The sequence below is a fragment of the Lagopus leucura genome, unplaced genomic scaffold (assembly GCF_019238085.1).
Source record: "Lagopus leucura isolate 7727_CA_CO unplaced genomic scaffold, USGS_WTPT01 Super-Scaffold_100030, whole genome shotgun sequence".
NCBI lineage: Eukaryota > Metazoa > Chordata > Aves > Galliformes > Phasianidae > Lagopus > Lagopus leucura.
This window is the reverse complement of record NW_024962281.1, coordinates 3,456,671-3,478,847: the sequence shown is the minus strand read 5'-3', so window position 1 is coordinate 3,478,847 and position 22,177 is coordinate 3,456,671. Positions and strand designations below refer to the sequence as shown.

The window sequence follows — 22,177 nt, the reverse complement described above, 5'->3', positions numbered from 1 at the left end:
ATAGCAATTTTTCTTTCGAGCCACAGCATACTTAATTTATTTATGGGCATTGGAAAAATGGTATTGGCACAGTCCTGTGTAGGAAAATACACTAGTAGTGCCACTCAATGAAAAAGTAGCTCAGAAGGAGAAATGTAAAGAAAATGCCTAAATATGCTTGCCTAAATATCAAGTCACATCCTTTGCAACAGAATCATGAAGAAGCCAGAAGCGGTTAGGCAAATAAGAGTGAGAACAATTAAATACAGCTGACACTGAGAACACTGCAAATGCAAGAACTAGATAAAAATACGATGCCTTTAGAGGAACATTCTGGAGACAATCATCACGTGGTTATTGTGCCATTTGTATTTCAGGCAAAATGGAGAAAAAAAAATGGAGGAAAAGGAAGGCAGGGAAAGAAATGCATTGGCACAGGAGAATGAATATTTTACAGTTTCCCTACTAATATTAAAGATAGTGATGAATGATAACACCGAAAATGGAAAAGTTGTTACAGACATCAAGAATTACTGCATGATGCTCTACTTTGAGACAGCTAAATATTATTTGGATTTTGAGGATGAACTGGTCCCATGGTTTGGAGAGAATTTACTATAATCGTAAAAACAATTGGTACTGAAGTTCATGATGGAATTAACAAATCATGGCTAATTTTTATTTATTTTTTAAATCTAACACAGCTTTCTTAGGTATCTTTATAATCTAATGAAAGAGAAGCCAGCATTTTTTTTCCAATATTTTACCATTATTCACAACAGGGCTTCTTCCCTTTCTCAGTTTCACAGGCATCTATAGCCAAAGTCAACAATTTTCTGGTTTTAAATATGAAAGACCATTGTAAAGGTCCTCACTGCACACAAACAAGGTTAGATGCTGTAGCCTTCACAGCAAATACACTTCTGTTCTTACAGACTAGTTGCAGTTTCTTCTAACTGCTGGAATTTAAAAACGTGTATCAGCAAATGCATGCATGAAGATACTGAGGTATCACCTTAAATAATTACAGTAAAGGTTCCTTACATTGCATTAAAGATTGCTGCAATGTGCAGTGATCCCTAGGATTGTTTATGTGTAGATCCATTTATTACAGAGTTCTGTTTATCTATTGCTAAGAATGAGATGGTAGGTAAGAAACTAAGTGAAATAATTACTCAGTTTATATACTGAAGCTGTCCCAGGAACAGCATGTTTTCATAGATTTGATTCTATTTTTCTGTCACAATAGCTCCTCATTTTGGGGAGGCAATTCATCTGGATGCCTCCCTCTCTTATGGTTACAGAGGCACGGCAAGGATGCACATATATAACAATGATGCTAGACAACATGCCCTAGATAAAATAGATCAAATCCTCCAACAGAGGTTTCATGAAGGACAGTGCAAGACAAATTCTTGCTTTCAATATAGCTTTCCTGACCTTATGCTTTGAAGACAACGTATGGAAAGTCGAAACACTGAATAACAAGACCTTTAAAAAAAGCTGCTAGCCAATAACTGACAGCATGAAGATACACATTAATCACAAAATCCATTGATATCTTGCAACCAGAGGACACGAAGAGAAAAGACAGATTGTGATTGAATGACCAAACAATGCCAACCAACGTGATAGTCGTTTTCTTACTACTATTTTTAGGGAACATTTTAGTGCTGAACAACACACAAATACATATACTTTTTTAATTATTCATCTTGATATGCACTGCTGAGGTATCATTTTTTAGCTTAAAGTAACTTTCAAATTGACTAAGGATTGCAAAGCTAGAACGCAAGTAGTCAGCTTTCATCAAATTATTAGTATTTTATGCAAACATGTTTAATCTTGAGCACTAAGAACAGGAAAGAAAATAGCTGTGATTCAATTAAAGTTCTGGTGACCTGGGCATATAGGTTTATAGCAGGAGGAGATTTAATTCCTAACTATATGTGCATTGTCATGTTTTATCTAATGGATTGAAAAGAAATAACTATCTGATATTCACCCAAATCTGAATCATTAGGGTTAGAGCATGGCCTTGCTTTGTCAGAAAAACCACACATATCCCAAACCCAAAATCACCCACAGGATGTTCTTTGGTAATAGAACGCAAGTGAGATTGGAAGATGTAGTTGGCTAAAACAGACTTTTGCCAGTCCTTGTTTACATTTATTGGGGTTTGCAAGCCTGTGATGAAGCTTATGCACATTGTTCCCATCAAACAAGAACCCGTATTTTTTGCAGGTGGTGCCAATCTGTCACCTGTTCATCTTTTTTTCCCCCCTCCTTGCTTTGACTGGAAATCTATTTTAAGAAATACCTCGTTCAGCATTTCTTCTGCGTTCTTTCAGCAAAATTAACTGGCTTCCATTAATCACCATGCAACCACAGAATCACAGTGCTAGAATGGCAATTCTGAGAAGGTTGTTGGTTCCATTTCTCTTCCCTGTAGCTAGATCACCTATCTGTGTCATTATCCACAAGAAATATGGTGAAACATATTTCAGAACACCTTCAAACACCAGAAATTCTACGGACTTTGAAATACCTCTCACAATGCTTAACTATTCTTGTCATTATGAAGGCAAAAATTCATCTTCACAGTAACGTGGCTCTGTGTTCTACCCACAATGGACACATTGTGCACAATTCCACTGCTTTGCTGTTGAAAATAGGATTATTTCTCCCTCCCCCCAGAGCCATCTCCTCTCCTTCAGTATTTCTTCTTAGAGCATATTTTCTGCAACACTGATCATTGATTACTTTTCTCTGGGTACTTTCCATTTGATTCATTGTATTCTAGAAGACTGGTACCCAAATCCAGACAACGCATTCCAGCCAAAGTCTTACTGGTGCATGCTAGAGCTAAGCAATTACTCCTAGTTTCACTGCCAATGCAACATTTACTTCCTTTGCAACAGAACAACCCTGTTGACTAATAGCCAAATTATAACCCAGCATAATCCACAATCTTTTTTTTTTATGGCTATCAGTTAGATTTTATGACTGTCCAATTATTATTCATCTAATTTTTGTGCAGTTGGTTATTCTTACCCTGCTTAGAACTTTGCATCTGTCCTGACTGCACTTCATCCTTTGTTTTCAGACCATTTATTTAACGTCTTAAGGCCATTCTAAATTTTATTTAGTATGTGCATAGCTTCTCCCAGCTTGGCTACATGTCTAAATTTAATAAGAATACTAATTTCAACATCTGCAATTTAATGAAAGAGGTGAGTAATACTGGACCCACAATAGATCACTGTACTCAATTCATCCTTCCAGCCTAACACAGAACACTGAAAACTAAACCAGAATGTAGCTTTCCAACTGCCTTGGTACTCACCACACAATTATTTCTTTCAGAAAATTCTTCTTAAGCTTGCTTATAAGACATTAATGTAAGCCAATGCCAAAAGCCTTATTAAAGTCAAGATACACAACAATGCAAGTTTATCCTTGTGTCTCAAGGCCTGTAAATGTCACAGGAAGAGTAATAGATTTTGTTTGACATTCACACCAGCTTTATTCATCCCCTTATCTTCTTGATGTTAACAAGCATTTGCTTTAATATTTACTTTGGCTTTTTTTTTTCCCCCCCAGGATTTCAGTATCAAGTCATGAGATTTTCATTATTTTCCCTTTCTCCCATTGAAAAATAGGTATGTTACTGGTGTGTTCTGGGGCTTCCACAATTACATGTTTTCAAAGATAACTTTTAGTACTTCTAAAATTCTTTCAGACAATTCACTTAACCCTTAGATCAATCCCAACTGATTTGCAGACATCTAATTTATTCAAGCCTATTCTTTCCCTAATCCGTAGTCTTAAACTTCAGCAGAGGATATTAATTGCGATACTCATCTGATTGCAGCTGACCTTTTAAGTTAAAGGTAAAGCAAAGACAAGTAACATTTCTCCTTTCCCAGCACTGCCTTCAGATAGGCTTCTCCTCCCTTTGAGCTGCAAATCATTAGCTTGATTTTTCTCTACTTTCTAATGCACTCATAGATGATTGTTAATCTTAAATCATTTCCCAAACATCTCATTTTGAACCTGGTTTTCTGTGTTTTGTGCTATAGCTTTTGTTCCTTTAAGAGTTCAACCCAGTTTCACTTTCTGTAGACAACATCTTGCCACTGAAGACACTAAGAACCTTGTCATTAACCAAATCCTTGGTATTTAGGTAGTTTGCTTTTGTTCCCCTTACAGTAAGGAAATGTCAATTACCCTAACAATTACTCCCCTCAAATGTATTCCTTTCAAACTCTGTTTATGGAAATCCGATCGTGAAGCCACTTATTTTACTTGGATGTTGTCTTCCTAAAAAGTTCTAATTTCATCCTTTAATGCCCATTGTCTGCCTCCTACCTTTTCTCCCTCCAGGACTGTCTCTTTTGGATTAGAATCAAATTACTATTAACTCACAACTGTATGAACGCGTTTAAGTACTGTGCAAATTACCTTTGCATATGGGATGGCAGAGCAATAGATTTAAGCCAAATAATATCAAAGCAGGAGACTGAACAAGGCACGACCAGAATACAAACCCAAGCGACTGCTTTGAATGACACTTTGTGGGAGGGCCTCTCCCTTGCAGCAATTAAGCTTTGCAGGCCTGCATTTTTTCCAAGCAGTTCATTTTAAAATATTCAAATATGTTCAAAGAATGAATTCCTATTCTTTAAAGTGCAGCAAAAGGAGGGGACTGCTGTTTACGAAGTGACGTCAGTGAGAGCAGGGCTGGGCCATAAGATATACCCAAAGATGCACTTACTTCAATAGGACCAAAATAAGCATGAGGAGGAAGCACAAATTCCCTTTTGAAAAAAATTACCTGCTTCACAGGGAGTGAAGTAAGAGATTTTAATAGAAAGTCAGCACCATTACTGACCAAACTAACAAGTGTTCCCAAAGTGCTAATAAAATTCTAGACAAGCAACCTATTGATCACTGAGTTCAAAGCACATCAGCTATAATACTATACAGATGGGGATCCTCTCCCCATCACTTTTGATGCTATATTTAATGAAAAAAATGGGTTGCTTATAAGCTTGTAGGAAATTTAATATTACACTTCTATCACATGAAGATGTGCATCTGCTTGGAGGATATAAGCAGCCAAATTTGCTTGAAATACATCTGAGAGAATATATTTCATATGCAGTATCTCAGCTATTGTATTCAGTTGATTCAGTTAGCATATTTTAAAATTCTAGTGATTTACTGAAGATTTACAAGCATAATTCATGTGCAGTTGTCCTATGAATAAGCTTCTAAAACTAATTCAAATATAGTCAAAAAATAAATTGCAAAATAAGTTATTCAGTTGAAATGTGCCATCTGAGGCACAGTAATGGAAAACATTTATTATAAAGCTAACATATATTTGTGCTAGAGATATGTACAGTACTAAACTCTCTGAAAGGGATTTATTCAGGCTTTTCTGAAAGAACATCTTAACAGGGCTAAAAGAAAATTACATGTTCAAAAGTAATTGTAGGTTCTATGATTTTCATCCAGCATCACAGGCTTACCATTATTGTCTTTTTGCTTTTGGAAGGCTTATGAATTTTAGGCAAACTTTATTGTGCCCAGCTGCAGGAAGCTGGAGGGTTTCTGGAGCCTGGACTTGCCAGTCAGATACTAGAAAGAATTCTGTACAATTCAATGCAGAAGGAGTGGAAACATGAATAGCAATACATCTGTCTCTAAAAATAAAGTTCTGCATTCAACAAATTCACTTCCATTGGGCTACTGAACTGTGAAAGTCATAGGTTATACTACACTGGAGGCCACAACCTACTGAAAAGCAGAGTTTCCTCTTTAAAAGTGAGGTATTTTGCCAGTTCAGCCTTTCATTAGTGCTCAAAAGGGGAATTCTTTTTGAAGTGATAAAGACTTCGTGCTTGTAGTTATTAATGATAGTCAAGTCTACATGTGCATGTTTGACATCAGAGTCAGTCATAGGCAAACCCTGTTGAGGCAGATAAGGATTTTTACACTACAGTAGAATAGGGATTTTGGATTTTTTTTTTCCCACCACAGACAGATGATGTCCAAAGAGAAAGCCCTGAAATGAGAGAAAAGGCTGCAGGGCTTCTCAGATCTTAGGGAAAAGGATTGGGAATAAAGACATCGAAAATAAAGATAGCTTGGGGAACACAGAGACTATTTCTGATGGGGGGGTTTCTTTTCCGGGGAAGTCCAGCAGCTTGGAACATTGGGATTTCTGTCAGTAGTGATGGGTAAAATGGCACCATGCTCTAGCCAATCTCTTTAAGTCAGTGAACGAGGCAAGATTAAGAGTAGGAATCTAGCCAGCTCAATACACTGCAATGATATAACAGTGTCACCATGAAAATGGAAAGCGTGACACCTGCACTAAACTGAACAGACAATTCTAGAGTTCTTGGTGCATATTTGGGGGAAAATAGTTCAACAGAATCATGTTTTTTTCCCTCTCCAAGTGTGCTTTGTTGTTAATCATAGCTTAAATGTTTTGGATTCACAGCTTATGGATCTGTACTACAAAGTGCATCCCATCTTTTCCATCGTTCCTATCTTTAGGGCAAACATGCTTCACGAAATAAGAAAGCCATATGGCTGGTAAATTTGTCCCCAGTTGTACAACATTAAACCCAACGTAATGTACTCTTTACTTATGCATCTTACCAGAAAAATTAATAGCATTTATTTGTTTATCAAAGCATTTAATAAAACTGTTGAGACGTGGCTTTTAGCAGAAATGTGTAACAAAACATTTACTTAACAGTTTTCACTTACAACAACACATGAAGTTTTCAACAGATTAACTTTGTGGTGAGTCTGTTTAGCTGAAGAATATCAGACACTTCATTTCTGTACCAGAATCTCTGACTTGAGGGCACTACGCTAAACTTTTTCCCTGATTCCATCTTTTCTTCCCTCAAAATCAATGGAGCCTAGGAAAATACGTCAACTCAGCTGTCAAGCTTCTTAAGAACTCTGAAATGACCTTGTCAAAAATTAAAAAAAAAAATAAAAAAAAAATAGAAGAAACCAACAAAAACTCCCCACACAATCCTTTGATTCATATTTTAAAAACCATGACTAACTTGCCCCTTCCAGTCTCCTGCTTTCTGTCTTCAGCAGCACTGACAGAATTGAGTTCAATATTAATGACTACCAATCATTTTCAGGCTATCCGCTCTTCTTTCTTCTGCAGCTCAAATACCTTGTTAGCTTGGCTTGGTCAGTAAGACACTCACCTTTGTACTGGTTTCTCCTAGTTTCAAGATGAATACAAATCTGAGCCAGTAGCAATGCTAAAAATAAATTCTGATTACTCAGGTACTGTCTATATGCAGCTAAAGCACAGAAGTTGAATTCCCTTGAGAAGGCATGTTATGCAAAAGGACCTTGTGCAACTCTCTAGGGCTTGTTTCAGTGAAAGCCATGTATACTTTCTTCCAAAACAAGGTTTTTTTTTTCCTTGAGACATAGATGCAGACATCTCTTTGCATTACAAACAGAGAGAAGACAGCTAGACTGCAGTGTATTGCTTTCAAATGCATAATTAAGTACCTCAATCTGCTGAATAAAGAAAGCTTTTAATTTTAGAAAGGAATATCACATTGGTTGGTCCCAGCTCGCTCTTCTTCAAAAGATGCAAATGAAGTACAAGCCTAGAAGTAGAACTGCTGACTTTCAAGACTTCTGTCTATAGTTTATTTTTAAAGCTGTTCAACATATTTTGTATCACCTGGCTGCCTTTAACAGATCACTTCTAGCAGGTAACTAACCATCTACAGCCTTCACAATGATTCCACTGTTTGGTTTCCACATGATTTTAAAACATGAATTTAGAATCTAGAAATATATTTTCAATGTGAAAATACTGGAGACCTGTTCCAAGGAGTGGCGTTGATGTAAGTTAGCTTTAGCTTTAGCCAAGTGAGGTGACACTCATAGCCTATACAGCCCAGGAGAGAAGCAGCAGGCTGTTTTCCTTCACTCACCAGAGGAGTTTTTTCTCTCTCCAGTCATTTTAAGAACCACCTTTTTGTCATGACCTGAAATTCTGCCTTTTGAATATCTCTCAAGAACCATCGTGTGCAGGACACAGACCTGCTGCTGAGCACAGAGCTAGAATTCTGTACCACAAGATCTGCACACAATCTTGGGATAAAAGAAATAAAAGAACCCCAAAGAATACACACACAAAAACAGGTTTTCAATCTCACAGAAGAGCTTAGATGGCATTAACACCCAACGCAAAAAATAACATCAGAGCAGGGAGGATGGAGAAGAAAAGACTAAATACAGGAAATTTTCTAAGTACTTCCTATTTAAATGGTGTGCTGTCTACATAAACACAGTATATCCACGTATACACATAGTGTTGCATAATCAATGAATGTACAGATGTTATAGTTATGAAATACACCAGAGAGTTTGGCTAGTTTGGTTATTGTACCAAAACAGAACAGATAGAATGCTTACCCATACCCTGGGCTCACTATGAAACTCCAAACAAGGGGATCTCCAGAAGAGATCCTTTCCCACTGGCAGTCAGCTCTTGAATGGGTCTAGGAGAAGTGCAGCCAGGCTTCACCCCTTCCAGCAGCACAGATGAATTGCCTTCACCTGTGCTCTGTGTCTGATTCACTGCTCACCTCAGGTGATCAATCAGAGGTTCAGGCTGTGATTCAGCAGCTCCCATACAAGTGTATGGTTCCTTATGTTGGTACGTATGTTGAGGATTGGATTAGTCTTGTCAGCACCTGGATCCACCTCAGATCTAGAGAGATTTCTAGAATCCCTAGAAAGGTATCCCTGGCTATTTTAACATTCTTGCCAGGGTGAATGTTACCAGGGCCAAGAGAAGCAGTGGCCTCTGTGTCAAAAAGAATGATCTCTGGACAAATAAAATCTGTTTGTAAGATTTAAATGAGACAAAAGCAAAGCAGGAATATCTGTGCAAGGCAAAGTATCATGCTCAGACAGCACTGCCTTGACTGCACTCTGCTTTCTGAAGACAGGCTATCCATAGTCTGGGAGAGATTTTACACTGAAAGAGTAATGATCCATTTCTTCGTAAAGAGACAGGAATCTTTATCAGATGTACAATTGTTTGTATCGCTTCAAGGTATTCGTCTGTGATTTCAGACTCTAAAATGATTTGTGTTTTTGCCCAGAGTCAGAAATCTCAGTAACACAATGAACAAGACAGTTTTAGAGCATGTCAGTTCAAAATCTCTTTGCAATATTTTGCCAGGATTTACCTTTTTGTTTTTTACCTCTTGGGAATACAGAAGGTCATAAGAACTCTGAAAGTGGTGGGAGCATAAGTTCCATTCAAAGTCAATAGGATTTGTAATCCTAAATCCCTCTAATGCCTTTGAAAATCTCTCTGTGGATATATACCTTGACAAAAACATCATCTTCCCCTTTCCTTTGAAACTGAAGTTCCATTTCCGTAAAGACAGAGTATCAGTGCTCTTCAGCTCTAATGTGTGTATGTCCCCAGTAATATTCCTGGGAGCTATGTGGACATAATACATTGCATGGAATATAGAAATACATGGAAAGTTAATTTTTCAAAAGTAACTGTGTGCCCTCAGAGACTCCAATGGATATTTCCTTCCTAAGCATTTCAGCAATTTTACAGATTCAAGTCTGGTTGACAAAGCTGCTCCCTTTTATGTCTAGTTTGTGAAATAAATGACTGCTGATGCTCAAATTGAAAGCAGATAAAGAAAGCATTACGGTTTCATCTGCTCCAGCGGTCTACCATTCATTTAGTTACTCTTTCATTCATTTGTTCCGTTTCTTCCTTTGTTGATTCCTGTTTTCATCTCACTGTGGTATGATTTACAAGTAAAATTTCATACTTCTTAATTTCCAGAGGTGTAAATATTGCTTTAAGATAACTTGTGGTTCTGTTTTACTATTTGATTTGCAATTTCCTCCCATTCTGCGTGGGGCTTAAGGTGCTTTTTCTCTTTTTTTCTTTTTTTCTTTCTTTTTTTCATAGCCTTTCTTTTTCATTTTTATTTTTAAACAAAAAACTACTTGCCTGCTCAATAATTTGCCAAAGCAATTTGCTTGCAGGAGTATCTGTCCTGAATATAAAATCACATCAACTATACATACGAATAAATTTGAAGATATATATGGAAGCCTTGTGCTCCATTTCAATGTCACCCAACTTTGAAACCAGTATCCAAGAGAGAGAGAACTACGTAAGGGATCTACATCACTGAAATTCATTTGCATTGTAGTTGCTGTATATATTATCACTGCTTTTGAAATGGCTTCAGGATAACATCTAGTAAAAATAAAAAAAAAATAGCAAAACAACACTATAAATTCCACAGCCCTATAGATGGATAAAGTTATAGGCTAACAGAGTATAATGTTTTGAAGAAAATTCTAGAACACTGGAGTTATTAGAGGCACAATGTTCAATACTGCATGAAGGCTAGCTAAAGAAATGCAGGATCCTAAAAATGTCTTAAGGACTGGGAAAAAGCCTACCATCCACCTGTGTTCTTACAGTAATATCCTCATGTCATAAGTGTTCTCAGGTACTCAACCACATTATGGAAACTTCACTGAACATCACAAGCAGGAAAAACGAGCAACTGTCAAAAGGCAGAGAAGTGAATGACTCTGCACTTCATACAGCATGCTGTCATCTTCCATAAATCAAACAGGTGTTAATTGGTTTTACCAGACCAAAAGAAACTGTTCAAATGTTAACATTTGTCCTGGAAAGGCAAACAAAAAATAACCACAAATCACCTCACCAGAAAGCTCTATGAACTACTGAAATACACAAGTCACAAAGTTTCCTATTCAACTGTCTGAAGGGGCTCCAGTACAGAACTATAACCAGTGTTACAGAAACGTGACATTCATAACAAATAGCCAAGTTAAAATAACACTGATTAAAAGAACAAAATCACTGCATGCTATTAGCTTGCACTACTTCTGTATCCAGCTACAAGAGGATGAACTGCTGGATTTCTTTGTGCACAGGTTTGTTTTGCTGTTGTCTGTTTATTTTTTTACGTGGATGTGAACCATCCAATACAATCCACCATGTCCAGCAGCATCAGGGCTACTAGCATTTCAATCATGTCAATCTACGATATTTAGAATGAATGTCTTTTACCACACTGAACAGCTTGTTGCTAGCAGAGAACAGTCAGCATGAAGTTACCTGAAATATCATTTAAACTGCAAGTTAAAGTAGTTCTTCCTGGCACAGCTGTTGTTTCAATGCTACCCTGGACACAGCAATTAGAATATTTTTGATTTCTTTTGTTGGCTAGTCTGGAAATTGCTGAAGCACTGCTATAACTTACCAACTCATCATGACAAAGAGAGTGCTAAATGTCATTGGCAGATTCTGAACCATTCTCTTCTCTTTTGAAAATCAGCTCTATTCACACATTACAACAGGCTTAAAAGAAGTGTCCTCTTGAGTGTTAGGAAATGCAGTAATTACATTTATGACATTTGCTTAACAAGTTTTTAACATGAAAGAATAGTTATGTGAGGATACCTGTTTCATATTGCATTTTTGACAGAGATTCATGGTTACAGAGAACCTAAGTATATAAATATCATCTGTATCATAAGTATCATATGTATAATCACTGAAAATAAGCTGGAATGGATGTGAATTTAAAAACATAGCTAAAAAATAGAGATGAGTCAAACCCTAATATATAAAACACCTCAAGCTGTGACTAAATTGGGAGTGAGATGTAAGGATGAATATAGCTCTTCACAAATGCATGGGACAGAAGGAACAAGAAAAACATAAAGTATATGGGGATATAAAAAAATGACAGAAGACAACCACAAAATACTGACTTTACCTTGATCAAAAGGCTTGTTTGGATTCCAGTTTCTGACATAATCATCCTAAATGGAGAGAAGAAAAAAAAAGAGGAAAAAAAAAAGCAAAATCAGGAAATATATAAATTAGTTTTTCAGTGCAATTTTACATAACCAAATTACGAACGAATCAGCTCAGCTCATCTTTTGGTTATAATGTACTCAGCCCAAATCAGATGAAACTATCAATAGGTTATGCTCTAAAGTGTAGTAAATGCAAGCTAGAAATTAAAGAATAAAAACTCCTCTGCATTCAGTACATCAAATCTTCCAACTATTTTTCAAAATATGGCCTTAATTACATGCTTCCTGACAACTCTGTTATTTCATATCAGCCAGCGACTTTTGATAATAAAGATAATGTGACGTGATGCATGCCAAGACAGTGTAGTAAAAGACCAGCACAGAAGATTCTGAAATGCACATATTCATTTGGACAGACGTAAATCTCACCACTGTGAACGTTCAGATATACAGCAGTGATATCAGGAGCACTACACTTTAATTACAGTAACATCCAGGAACATTTGCAGTGAATGCTTTTGTAAATTTTATCTCTTAGGACTCCTTAAATCACATGTAAAGATATGATTGCACAGTGAGTCTTAGGGTTCTGTTTTACATAATTCAGACTGTACTGTAAAACCAAGAAGGTAGGAACTCTGGGGCTATCGGTCAAATGGTTATTGTTGCAAACAAGGGTTTTTCTTCCAGTCTTTTACAGGCCCTTCTGTGTGCCTGATTAATTTGCACTCTATGTACTGAGCAAATATTTACTGAAAGGAGTTTCACTCACTTCAGAGTGCCACCAACCACATCTCTGAAGAACTGGGACTCAAGCCCAACTGCAATATCCATTTTACTCATAGTATTCAGCATATTCTGTATATCTCACTTGTGTCCTCTGTAAGAGGAAGTGATAACAACAGAATAACGTATCTGAAGTGAGGAAGCATGGCACATTTCTATAACGCCGTTATATTTTTCTGCATATTAATCTTTATTTCCTTTTTAATACTTCCAATGTTCTACAGTCATTTCTTGAGGGCTGCCACTGAAGAGATGTCTTTACCAATTAGAATGACATTTTGATTTCTTTTTCCTGCCAAGAGGGTAACTGAAAACCCATCAATGCGAGTAAGATACCTAAATTATTTCTTCCATAGAGCTTTGCTTACCATTTATCTCCAGTTAACTGAACTTCACATGCTCCCTTGCTAAGCTATCAACCCAGCTTGGAACAATTTGGAGATTAGAAGTCACTTTGTCTTGCTTTCTGGGTTCACAACAACCCACAGAGCTGCTGCAAGCAGAGCAGGATGCCCTTCCTGAATGCTGTGCCTTCTGGCAGTGCATTCCCTGGTGAGGGCTGTGGCTGGGAAGCAGAAACACAGCTGGAGAACTGCAGACTGCTGTCCTGCAGCTCTGGGGGCAGGAAATGGGAAATGCCCTCTGTAATGAGCGGACTGGCTGCAATTCAGGATGATTATCACAAGGATACGTTTTCCTTTCTCAAAGTATATTTATGCACAACGTCTGTGTTGACTTCATGGACTGGGTTGATATTGCACAGTAACAATAAAGATTATTTTTCGTAGCCCATTGTGATACAATGCTTTGTAATTGCTTACGATGCTCTGCTACATTCACTGAGCATTAATAACTTTTCTGAATCAGGTTATGTTTTTGTTAGACTTTTGAGCAGAACATTTTTTTTTTTCAGGAAACACATTTATTTATTAATTCCCTGTTTACAGTTTCTCTTCTAGGTGTTGCTTTGCTGCTTGGTTTTCAGCATCAGAAACTGTTGAATAATTCAAATCCCAAGAAAGATTCCTTTTACTGTTGGCATATGGAGCCAGTTTTGAAATAAGGTTTGGAAAGGAAGTTTATCTCACTTTCAGTTTCAAAGAAGTATTTTACAGAAAAAGCACTTTGCTCAAAAAAAAAAAAAAAAAAAAAAAAACACCAAAAAACCAACCTACAAAGCACCTATCTCTGCTGTGACCCTATTCCTTCTCCTTTTCTCCTTTTGCACTTTGTTTTGAAAATTAAAGCAGAATTTATTTTGGAATATGCCTGTAACTATGGGATTTTAATGTTGGGATACACATGAGAAAAGATATGGGGGAAAAAAATTCACAAAACTACAGAGAATAGAGAAAATCTTTGAAATTTTATACATACAGAAGTCACTAGTATTTATAGGAGTAAATAATAATGATTCATACATTAAAGCAATTTGGCCAACTGCGCTTTAAAACAATTTGTGCCAGCAAGAAATCAGAAAATATGGCACTAGAGCTTCAGCATTGATACCAGTGAGAAAAGCAGCTGAATGTTTACAGCACTGTAAAGGTAAAATTCACCCTGAAGATATGGCTGAGCAGAAAATCTCCACCTCATTTAAACACCACCTAAAGTTCTGACTTCAAACACAGACGGGTCTTTCGGCTGGGACACTGCTGAATTTTCCACCTTTAATAGAAAGGACTTTTGTTAGCAGGAGAGACTGCTACATCCTCAAATGGATACCATCATTTCACTGTACTTTGCTTCAACAGAAGAAAAATGCCATGGTATAGCAATTTATGGTACTCTAAATATGTATGCTGTTAAATATAAGAAATAATAAATGCAAGCACCTTGATTAAAGAGTTTAACATTGCTATTAAATAAAAAGCCATAATGCAAAATGTGACTAAGATCTGTTTTGGAACTTTCTACCAGGAGAGGTATCAATGTGCTTAAAACACCTTACGTCTGCTGTAACATACAAAACTACTTTCTTGGTTTAATATTAACATGTTAATAAACCATTATTAACATATTAATAAGTAACATGTATTAATAAGGTTCTGTTCAGAGCTATTAATAGTTGGCAATCGGAGTTTAAAGTGTAATATGCACTGTGATATTTTTAAAATACTGATATTTACAAGTTAAAAGTGGAAACCTACCTCAACTTCCTGAAAACGCAAGCATTACAAATGAGAGAAGAAAGAAAGAAAGAAATTAAACAATAGAAAGATATGACATTCACTAATTTTATCCTGAACACCCTGTAAAGTGTGAAATCCCTTGTTTCAGACGACCTCAGCCTTCACATGAAATCCTTTTCTTTCTTCTCTGCCCTTCCCACCTTGGCTATCACGGCTCAGTTTGCAGCTGCTGTGCTATTAGCCAAACGCTGCTCTATTAGCATGTTTGTCTTCTACAAAACACCCAGAAAGGCACTTTTGGCTGACAAAAGCACCAGCAGGTGTATTCCCTCATATTCATCTGTTACATACCTGCTATAGGAGAGAATTTTTTTTCCCCTATAGCTGACTTTAAAGGCTATTCGATGGAATGGGAAGGCAAAAGTAGGCACGGATCCATTTCAGTACAAGTAACAGCAACTGACAAGTATTTCTGATGAACAAATATTCCAAAATATCTCTCTCCTTGCACAGAATTCACACTTTGAGGGTTTTGCTTATGGTTCAGTGACTGCATATGACTAAATAAATCCTTTAATTAGCTGAAGGGACTCTGCACACCTAAATTCATGCATGAGAAGAGACGAATTGATATTGCAAACCCAGTCCGGATCTGACTGCCTTGGCTCAGCCCTGCTTTATAGAAATGTGATATATTAGCATGGCCTCTGTAGACACCTGAAAATAAATGTGAACCACAAACTCCAGAATTTTCTCGTCCCTCTCACAGACACAGATAAACTGAAGGGTGCAGTGAAGGAGCTTTGCTGCAAGTCCTGTGTCCCTGACGGCCCCAGTTTCACATCAGAGATAAATACTCAGCATAGCATCACCTTTTGTCAAACTAGTCCCAACCACCAATTCGTGAGCAAATGTTGAGTTCTATTTCACTCCCACTGCGTGCAGGATGAGGCCTTTGGCCTTTCTGCCACTTTGTAAGAAGTTTACTGGTCCACTGGCTGCCTAGGACAGACACTGACCTGAGGCAGCAATGCAGATAACCCGAGCTGATACACAGACAATAACTCATTAGTTGCTGGTCGGCTTTAGGCACTCCCTGATCTGATTCCCATCACAAGACATGGGACAGGAGCTGTTTTTTCAGTTCTGAATCTATTAATCAATTAGCACTGCAGAGCCCTATTTCAAGAGTTGACTCTCAGAAAAATTAACAAAGAAATAAGTTATAATCATAGGAAATGAAAAATTTGTAAGAAAACAAATACAGATTGATAGATTCAGATCTGGTTCTTTATTACATTATCCCAACTTTGATTTGCACAATCGTAAGATGAGATAAAACAAGTTTTTCAGTCATTTAAAACCATTTTACTGTAGTTTGTGCAATAAATTATTGTTTCCTAACAAGACAAAAATATTCTTTTATTATTCAGTACTTAGCTGTCAAATACATCCAAATTCAACTGATACGCCATCAAAAAAAGTAAATCAAGATAATCATCATACGTTAAACTAAGCATGCAGAGGATGTATTAAAAAGCACCACTTTAATGCTCACAAAATCTTCCGTGCTGTCAGGCCTCATTGCTTTACACAACATCCCAAAGATATCATCAGAGATTTATACACACTTTTATGACGATTTCATCCAAGGACACAGAATATATGGGTGAATTCAGCCTTGGGGTGCCAGTTACATTTTAAACTGGCTGAATTTAAGAGTTCTTTCTCCTTTATATTGCGATAATTATTTTCAGTCAGAAAATATATAATGACGTCAAGAAAGACCAAACATATGTGGCAAAATTAATGCATCCCATTGGTAAAAAGGAAAAAAAGGTGGTATGGAAATCATTTGCTTAAGTATTTCCAGTGTTATTCCCACCAAACCTTTTCCACTGTCACTTTTTGGTTTAGTTATTACCAAACACTTGATATTTTGGATGAGTTAATGAAGCACGGTTAATTTAACACAGAGGCACACTATACTTACTTTATTCACTTGTCTAAAAGAACCTCTTACAAGATGCTCTTGTTTATAAATAGAAGCCAACATTAGCTAAATGGGTGCATAAATATTTATATTTTACCACTTTAATTAAACTTATATTTACAAATCAAGTAGAAATGAAATGCCAGCTGAAAAACCTTCACAGCAAATCCCCCTCAGTTTGTATATTTCAGAGTGAGCTGAGTTCAGTTTGCTTGCCCAAGGCCTGGGAAGATCACCTTGACCTGAAGGAAGCACAGCCAAAGTGAAACCACCATCATGGATCCTGACAGAGAAACCTGATGTACAAAAAACCATAACCCCAAGTTCTGACAGATAGCCCTGTGGAGGTAATCTTCATTTCCAGCTCCTCCCAACCAACAAGGGCTTATGTTTCTAAGTATCTCCAGAAGGGACATTTATTAACGCTGCTTTGCAGCCTGCTTAGTATTTTCCTCTTCCATTCTCCATCTATGATTAAACCTTTTACCCTCATAAAGACCAGCTGGGAAAAGTGGTAATTACCAGCTCATTACTTTTTTAAAATTAGCTCCAGAAAGATGCAGCTGCATTTTCTGCCTCTCTACCTTGCGGTACAGAAGATCATTCCAACACTGAGCAGAGTGAAAGCACCAGCTGCTGCTTGCTAAGTCAACCCAGCCTGTATCATAAACATCTCCCCAAGGCCTATTGTCTGTTTTAGGCAAATAGTTTGTGTCAGCTTATTACACGTTTAGTTATTTAAGAGGAAGATAAAGTATCTGACCCACCCAGTACATCAGTGAATAAAGACTGCCCAACAGCATCTAGTGCCCAGAGCCTGCATTAGTGTCAAGAGCTGACTCCTAAGCACAGCAGGACACCTCTGGCAGCCTGTGAGCTCTTCCTTTTGTGTCTCTCCTGGGAAAATGCACCCAATCAGGCTGTTTTTTCTTAGTGAAATAGTAGTGGATATTTCATTTTGACTTGGTAAGGAATAGCCCTAAAAAGTTTACTGATAGATTTCCTAGGAAGGCCTGAAGTGTTGGGGTTTACACTGGTGAAAACAAAAGAAATCTTCCCAGACTGTGCCTGGACACCTTAACACATGATGTGAAAGGACTGAGGATGTCAGAACATTTCTACAGTACTGTAGCTAAGTCATCAACAAAAATAAAATTACATGCTTTAGCAAGAAAGCAAGGCTGGTTTAAGGAGATCACATTGGGCTTAAGTATTATGCTAAATACATTAATATTGATTTATTAATAACAATATTAAATATAAAAATACATATCCAAATAAATCCTTAGTATAGAAAAGATCCTTGACCAGATATTACACTCTTATATGTTTCATTCTCAACACATGTGATTTTTATTAAGCTACCAGTCGTGCAGAAATTGCTTCTGATTATTAGCATGACCCTAAAAGTTACATTTTTCTTTCTAAATCAATATGACTTTTATTTTTTTTTTAATACTCTGTATCAGGAAACAAGATTTACCACTCCTGTTCTACTGCAGGATGTTGCCAGCAGCTTTCATAGGCCAAAATTTCAGAAATTAAAAAAAGTTGAAAATAATTTACAAACAAATTACCATTAAGTCAATGTCAGCATGAATAACTGATTTTTTAGAACTCAACCTTGTGGCCTTTTATCTAGAGATCTTCCAGCTGCTCATCTCTTTTTTCTTTCCTACCCTTTTTTTGTTTCTTTCTTTTAAAAGACAAATATAGTAAGAATTAAAAATATCTCTTTTTTTAAACAAAATCACTCTTGTTTATCCATAAGAGTGAAGCCAAAGGCTATGTCTGCAATGACGAGGGCAAACAGATGCTCATCTACTCTGCTTGTGCTTCAAGCAGGATGAATGAAGGCCAGCTGTGAGCCAGAAGCTCTATTGCTGCTTTAGCACAGCACTGTGCCAGCACTCACAGCTGATGGATTTGGGTGGTTGGAACAATCACCCAACTGTCTGCTCCAGCTTGTGCTGAAATACCTAAAACTGAAAACATTGCCTTGGTTTGATTATTCTTTGCTGGTCCTTGTAATAGTCTAACTTTAGAAATACATTATCACTTCTTGCCTGAACTCTTCCTCTCATTAGCATGTGTTAAAAAGCCTCTTTTCCCTGTCTAAAGTTAAATAATTTTTAACAACCTTACTTTCATCAAGCTTCTCACACTTTTACACATCCCGCAGACATTCCAGCTTATTCTCCAAGCCATAAAGACAAAACCCAGGAGTCCTCACAGATCCCTTGCTCTACCACAGATACAACTCCAGACCGAGAAGTAGAGCATTTATTTGCACTTTCTGTTGCAAATTCACAATAGATATCCCCTACACGTAGTGCCTCAGCCACACAGAGCCATCTTAGAGGCATAGCAGAGTCCTGTTCAATGCTTTCTCCAGCCCCAAGCTCCCTTTCCCTGACCTTAGTGAAGGGTCTCCAATCTGGCTATCTGCAGAAACAGCAAGGGGAGGGAGGAACTACGGCTGGAGGGAAGACAGGCTGACTTCTAACAGGGCCTGAGGATAAGAGGTCATGTAGTGATGATTTAGCATCTCAACTGAAACAATTTCCTCAGGCAATCAGATCTCCTGGCAATCTGTGGGGAAGCTCAATAGAAACTGACTACATAAATTAGTAAGGCCTTATTCCCTTCAACAATTGGTTCCACGTGCTGGAGAGCTTCCTTGGTTGCCCCTTGATGCCTGCTGCATGTGCATGCAAACCTCTATTTAACCATAACTCCGTATCCACCCCTGACAACAAACACATTTGACTCAGTTTCTGAGCACCCATCAGGGCTCCCACTGCTAGAGAGTAACCTACATTTAAAATCACTTACTCAGAAACAGGGATGTGTGGGAAGGACTGCATAGGTGGCACACAGCAGGCAAGTGAAAAGAAGAGGCTAGCAGCAGAACTCTGGGACTAGGGGGAGTGATGTATCACAGGGTGCCAAGGCAGCAAGAGATTCAAATTGGGGCAGCTGGGTGCGAGCTCATCACCAGAGAGCTCCTAGCAAGAGAGCCAAGCCCAGCACAGAGCCAGAGGGCAGAAAAGCTGAGTGCTCTCATAGGAAGCCAGAGAACATATGTTGGTAAAATGAACTTGAGAGGTCCACCTGTTAAAACATTTCTTAGCTTGTATTATCTGCCTTGGAATTTATGTAATGCAGTTAGAAAACAAGTCTGCCATAGAACACATATCAATGAAGTTAGACTTGTCAGAAGACAGAGGGAACACAGTCAAGACCAATGAGGTTTTTACTCCTTTGAAAATACACACATCCTCTTTGCTATGAGCTCTGTGCAGGTCCTCACAGTTTGACCTGCGAGGAACCACTTAAATTGTGCAGCTGCTTCAGCACAGAGAAAGGGAGTCATTAACTCCCACTTTCACAGACAGCAGCACCCAGCTCAGCAGGAAGCAAGGAGCAGAACCACAGACTGCAGAAGTAATTCCTTTTCCTTCCAGGTGAAACTCCTTAAAGCAGCTTCATTTCTCTTTCGTAAACTACCACTGTCCGTGAATCAGCAATGGGGCAGACATGCTAAGTCACTGCATCTAGTGATCCTCGTATGGTTCCAACAAATACACACAAAAACTACAAATGCCCGCTGTTGTGAGGTCAATATAGATCTTCATTCATTTATACAAGTCAAAATCCTGACCCCAGCATTATTTTCTCACCTCATTTGTTTGCTTTCCACTAACCAAAGCTATTGTGCTCTATGTTGAGCTGTTGCCTGTGAATGAGATTTAAGAAATGATCCCCCACCAATCCTCCACATAAAGATACTGCTAATAAATCATACCCTCAATGGGTGTAATATTTAAAACATCCATTTGGAAGGAAAGCTACTAAACTCTTTCTGCATCTGGATTTTCATTCAAAGACTCAAATTACATACTTAGAAAGCAATTGTTTTCAGGCAGCTTGCAAACCAAGCACATTAAGCTTGAAGGTTATAAAGCCATTGGCAATGTTACTTCACTTTCAGTATCTCTGCTGCTTTGAGAGTACATTTAGAGAAGCTGTTTGTGACAGATTCACTGGGCCTTTTTTAGCTGAACATTTGGGGTTAGTATCTGGATAATAATGTTCTCATAAAGACACCCTAACACTATCACTTCTTTCACAGTGGTATCCGCTGCTTTACAGTGATTAGCAATTTGCATAATGGTTAAATGCATTTATTCCTTGTTTTATTTTACAAAGTCTTCGGAGATCTGTTGAATCATGTGATCTTATTTTTTTTTATTTCAATGTCCTAAATATAGGAATAAACTCAGTATGTGATGAAATGATAATTCTTTTGAAATCAAAGTCAGGAAAGTTATGAATAAAATTGTAATAATATTCCACGCAGATGTACAAATCCCAGTGGCTAAAACATACAAGGAAACAACAGCAGTTGAACAAAATCTACTCATCTAACTTTGCTACTCAGTGGTACAATTTTCTGAGATGTAAAGAGATAGTTAAACTAGTTATTATGTCCTTACTCTTTCAAATTGCTTCTTTACATGCGTAACTAATGACTATCAGGAGAATGCATGAATTATACTGAATTATGAGTAATGAACTGTCCCAGGAAGCACATATGCATTTGTTTTTATTTCATTTGTGGCCTCAAGCAAAATCTAGCTCCAAGTATTTTTGAAGCTCTTTACAAGAGGTGAAATCAAACTGTTCACACTGTTGTGAAAAGGGAAACTTTGCAGTTCTGCTTTTGGTCAGTATTTGAAATTTCTCCTATTTGGATCAGGAAAAAGCAATTACGGTCAACCAGTTACTGACTGCATGAGGATTTGTGGACATTTTCATATCAGGAATGCCATGAGCCATTACAAATTGTGTGCCTTCCATTCCAGTTCATGATTCAGTTTTGTTAACTGTCTCTGGGATTTTAGCCATTCTGCAACAACAGCAACAAAAAGACAAAACATCAAAAATCATTATCCAATCTGACAACAAGCTTTCTTTTAAGTGGTCATTCCAGCACTTTCCATGCAATGAGGTTTTCTATAGTAGCTGGATCTGGTTGATTCAGAAGTCCCTATTGCCTCTGTTTGTGGTACTGCCTCTGAATGTGCTTGTGTTATCTCTACCCATTTCCTAAAATATCATAGGAGGTGCAAGAATGTAGCATTTTACTGCCCATAATTCATTAATTCATTACACCAATGAAGTGAGACATGTCATTCTGCAAACTGAGAAACTAATTTATTGACTCAGAGGAAAAGTAGCAATGACAAAATGTTACCTTTAGTAAAATGATTACTAATCATCGCCTACTTGAAGCTATAATATCTTGGTGAGAATGCTTTTGTTGGAATAGTATTTGAAAAGCTGTAGCTCAAATAATCAATCAAAA

At 37.5% G+C, this 22,177-nt stretch overlaps 1 protein-coding gene across 1 annotated transcript in view; it reads right to left on the bottom strand.

Moving 5' to 3' along the window:
* Positions 1 to 22,177, bottom strand: part of SPOCK1 (SPARC (osteonectin), cwcv and kazal like domains proteoglycan 1) — a 257,009-nt gene that overhangs the window by 159,459 nt on the left and 75,373 nt on the right. The window contains exon 3 of the mRNA XM_042881785.1: positions 11,853 to 11,898. Coding sequence (XP_042737719.1) covers positions 11,853 to 11,898 — 46 coding nt within the window. The remainder of the gene's footprint in view (positions 1 to 11,852; positions 11,899 to 22,177) is intronic.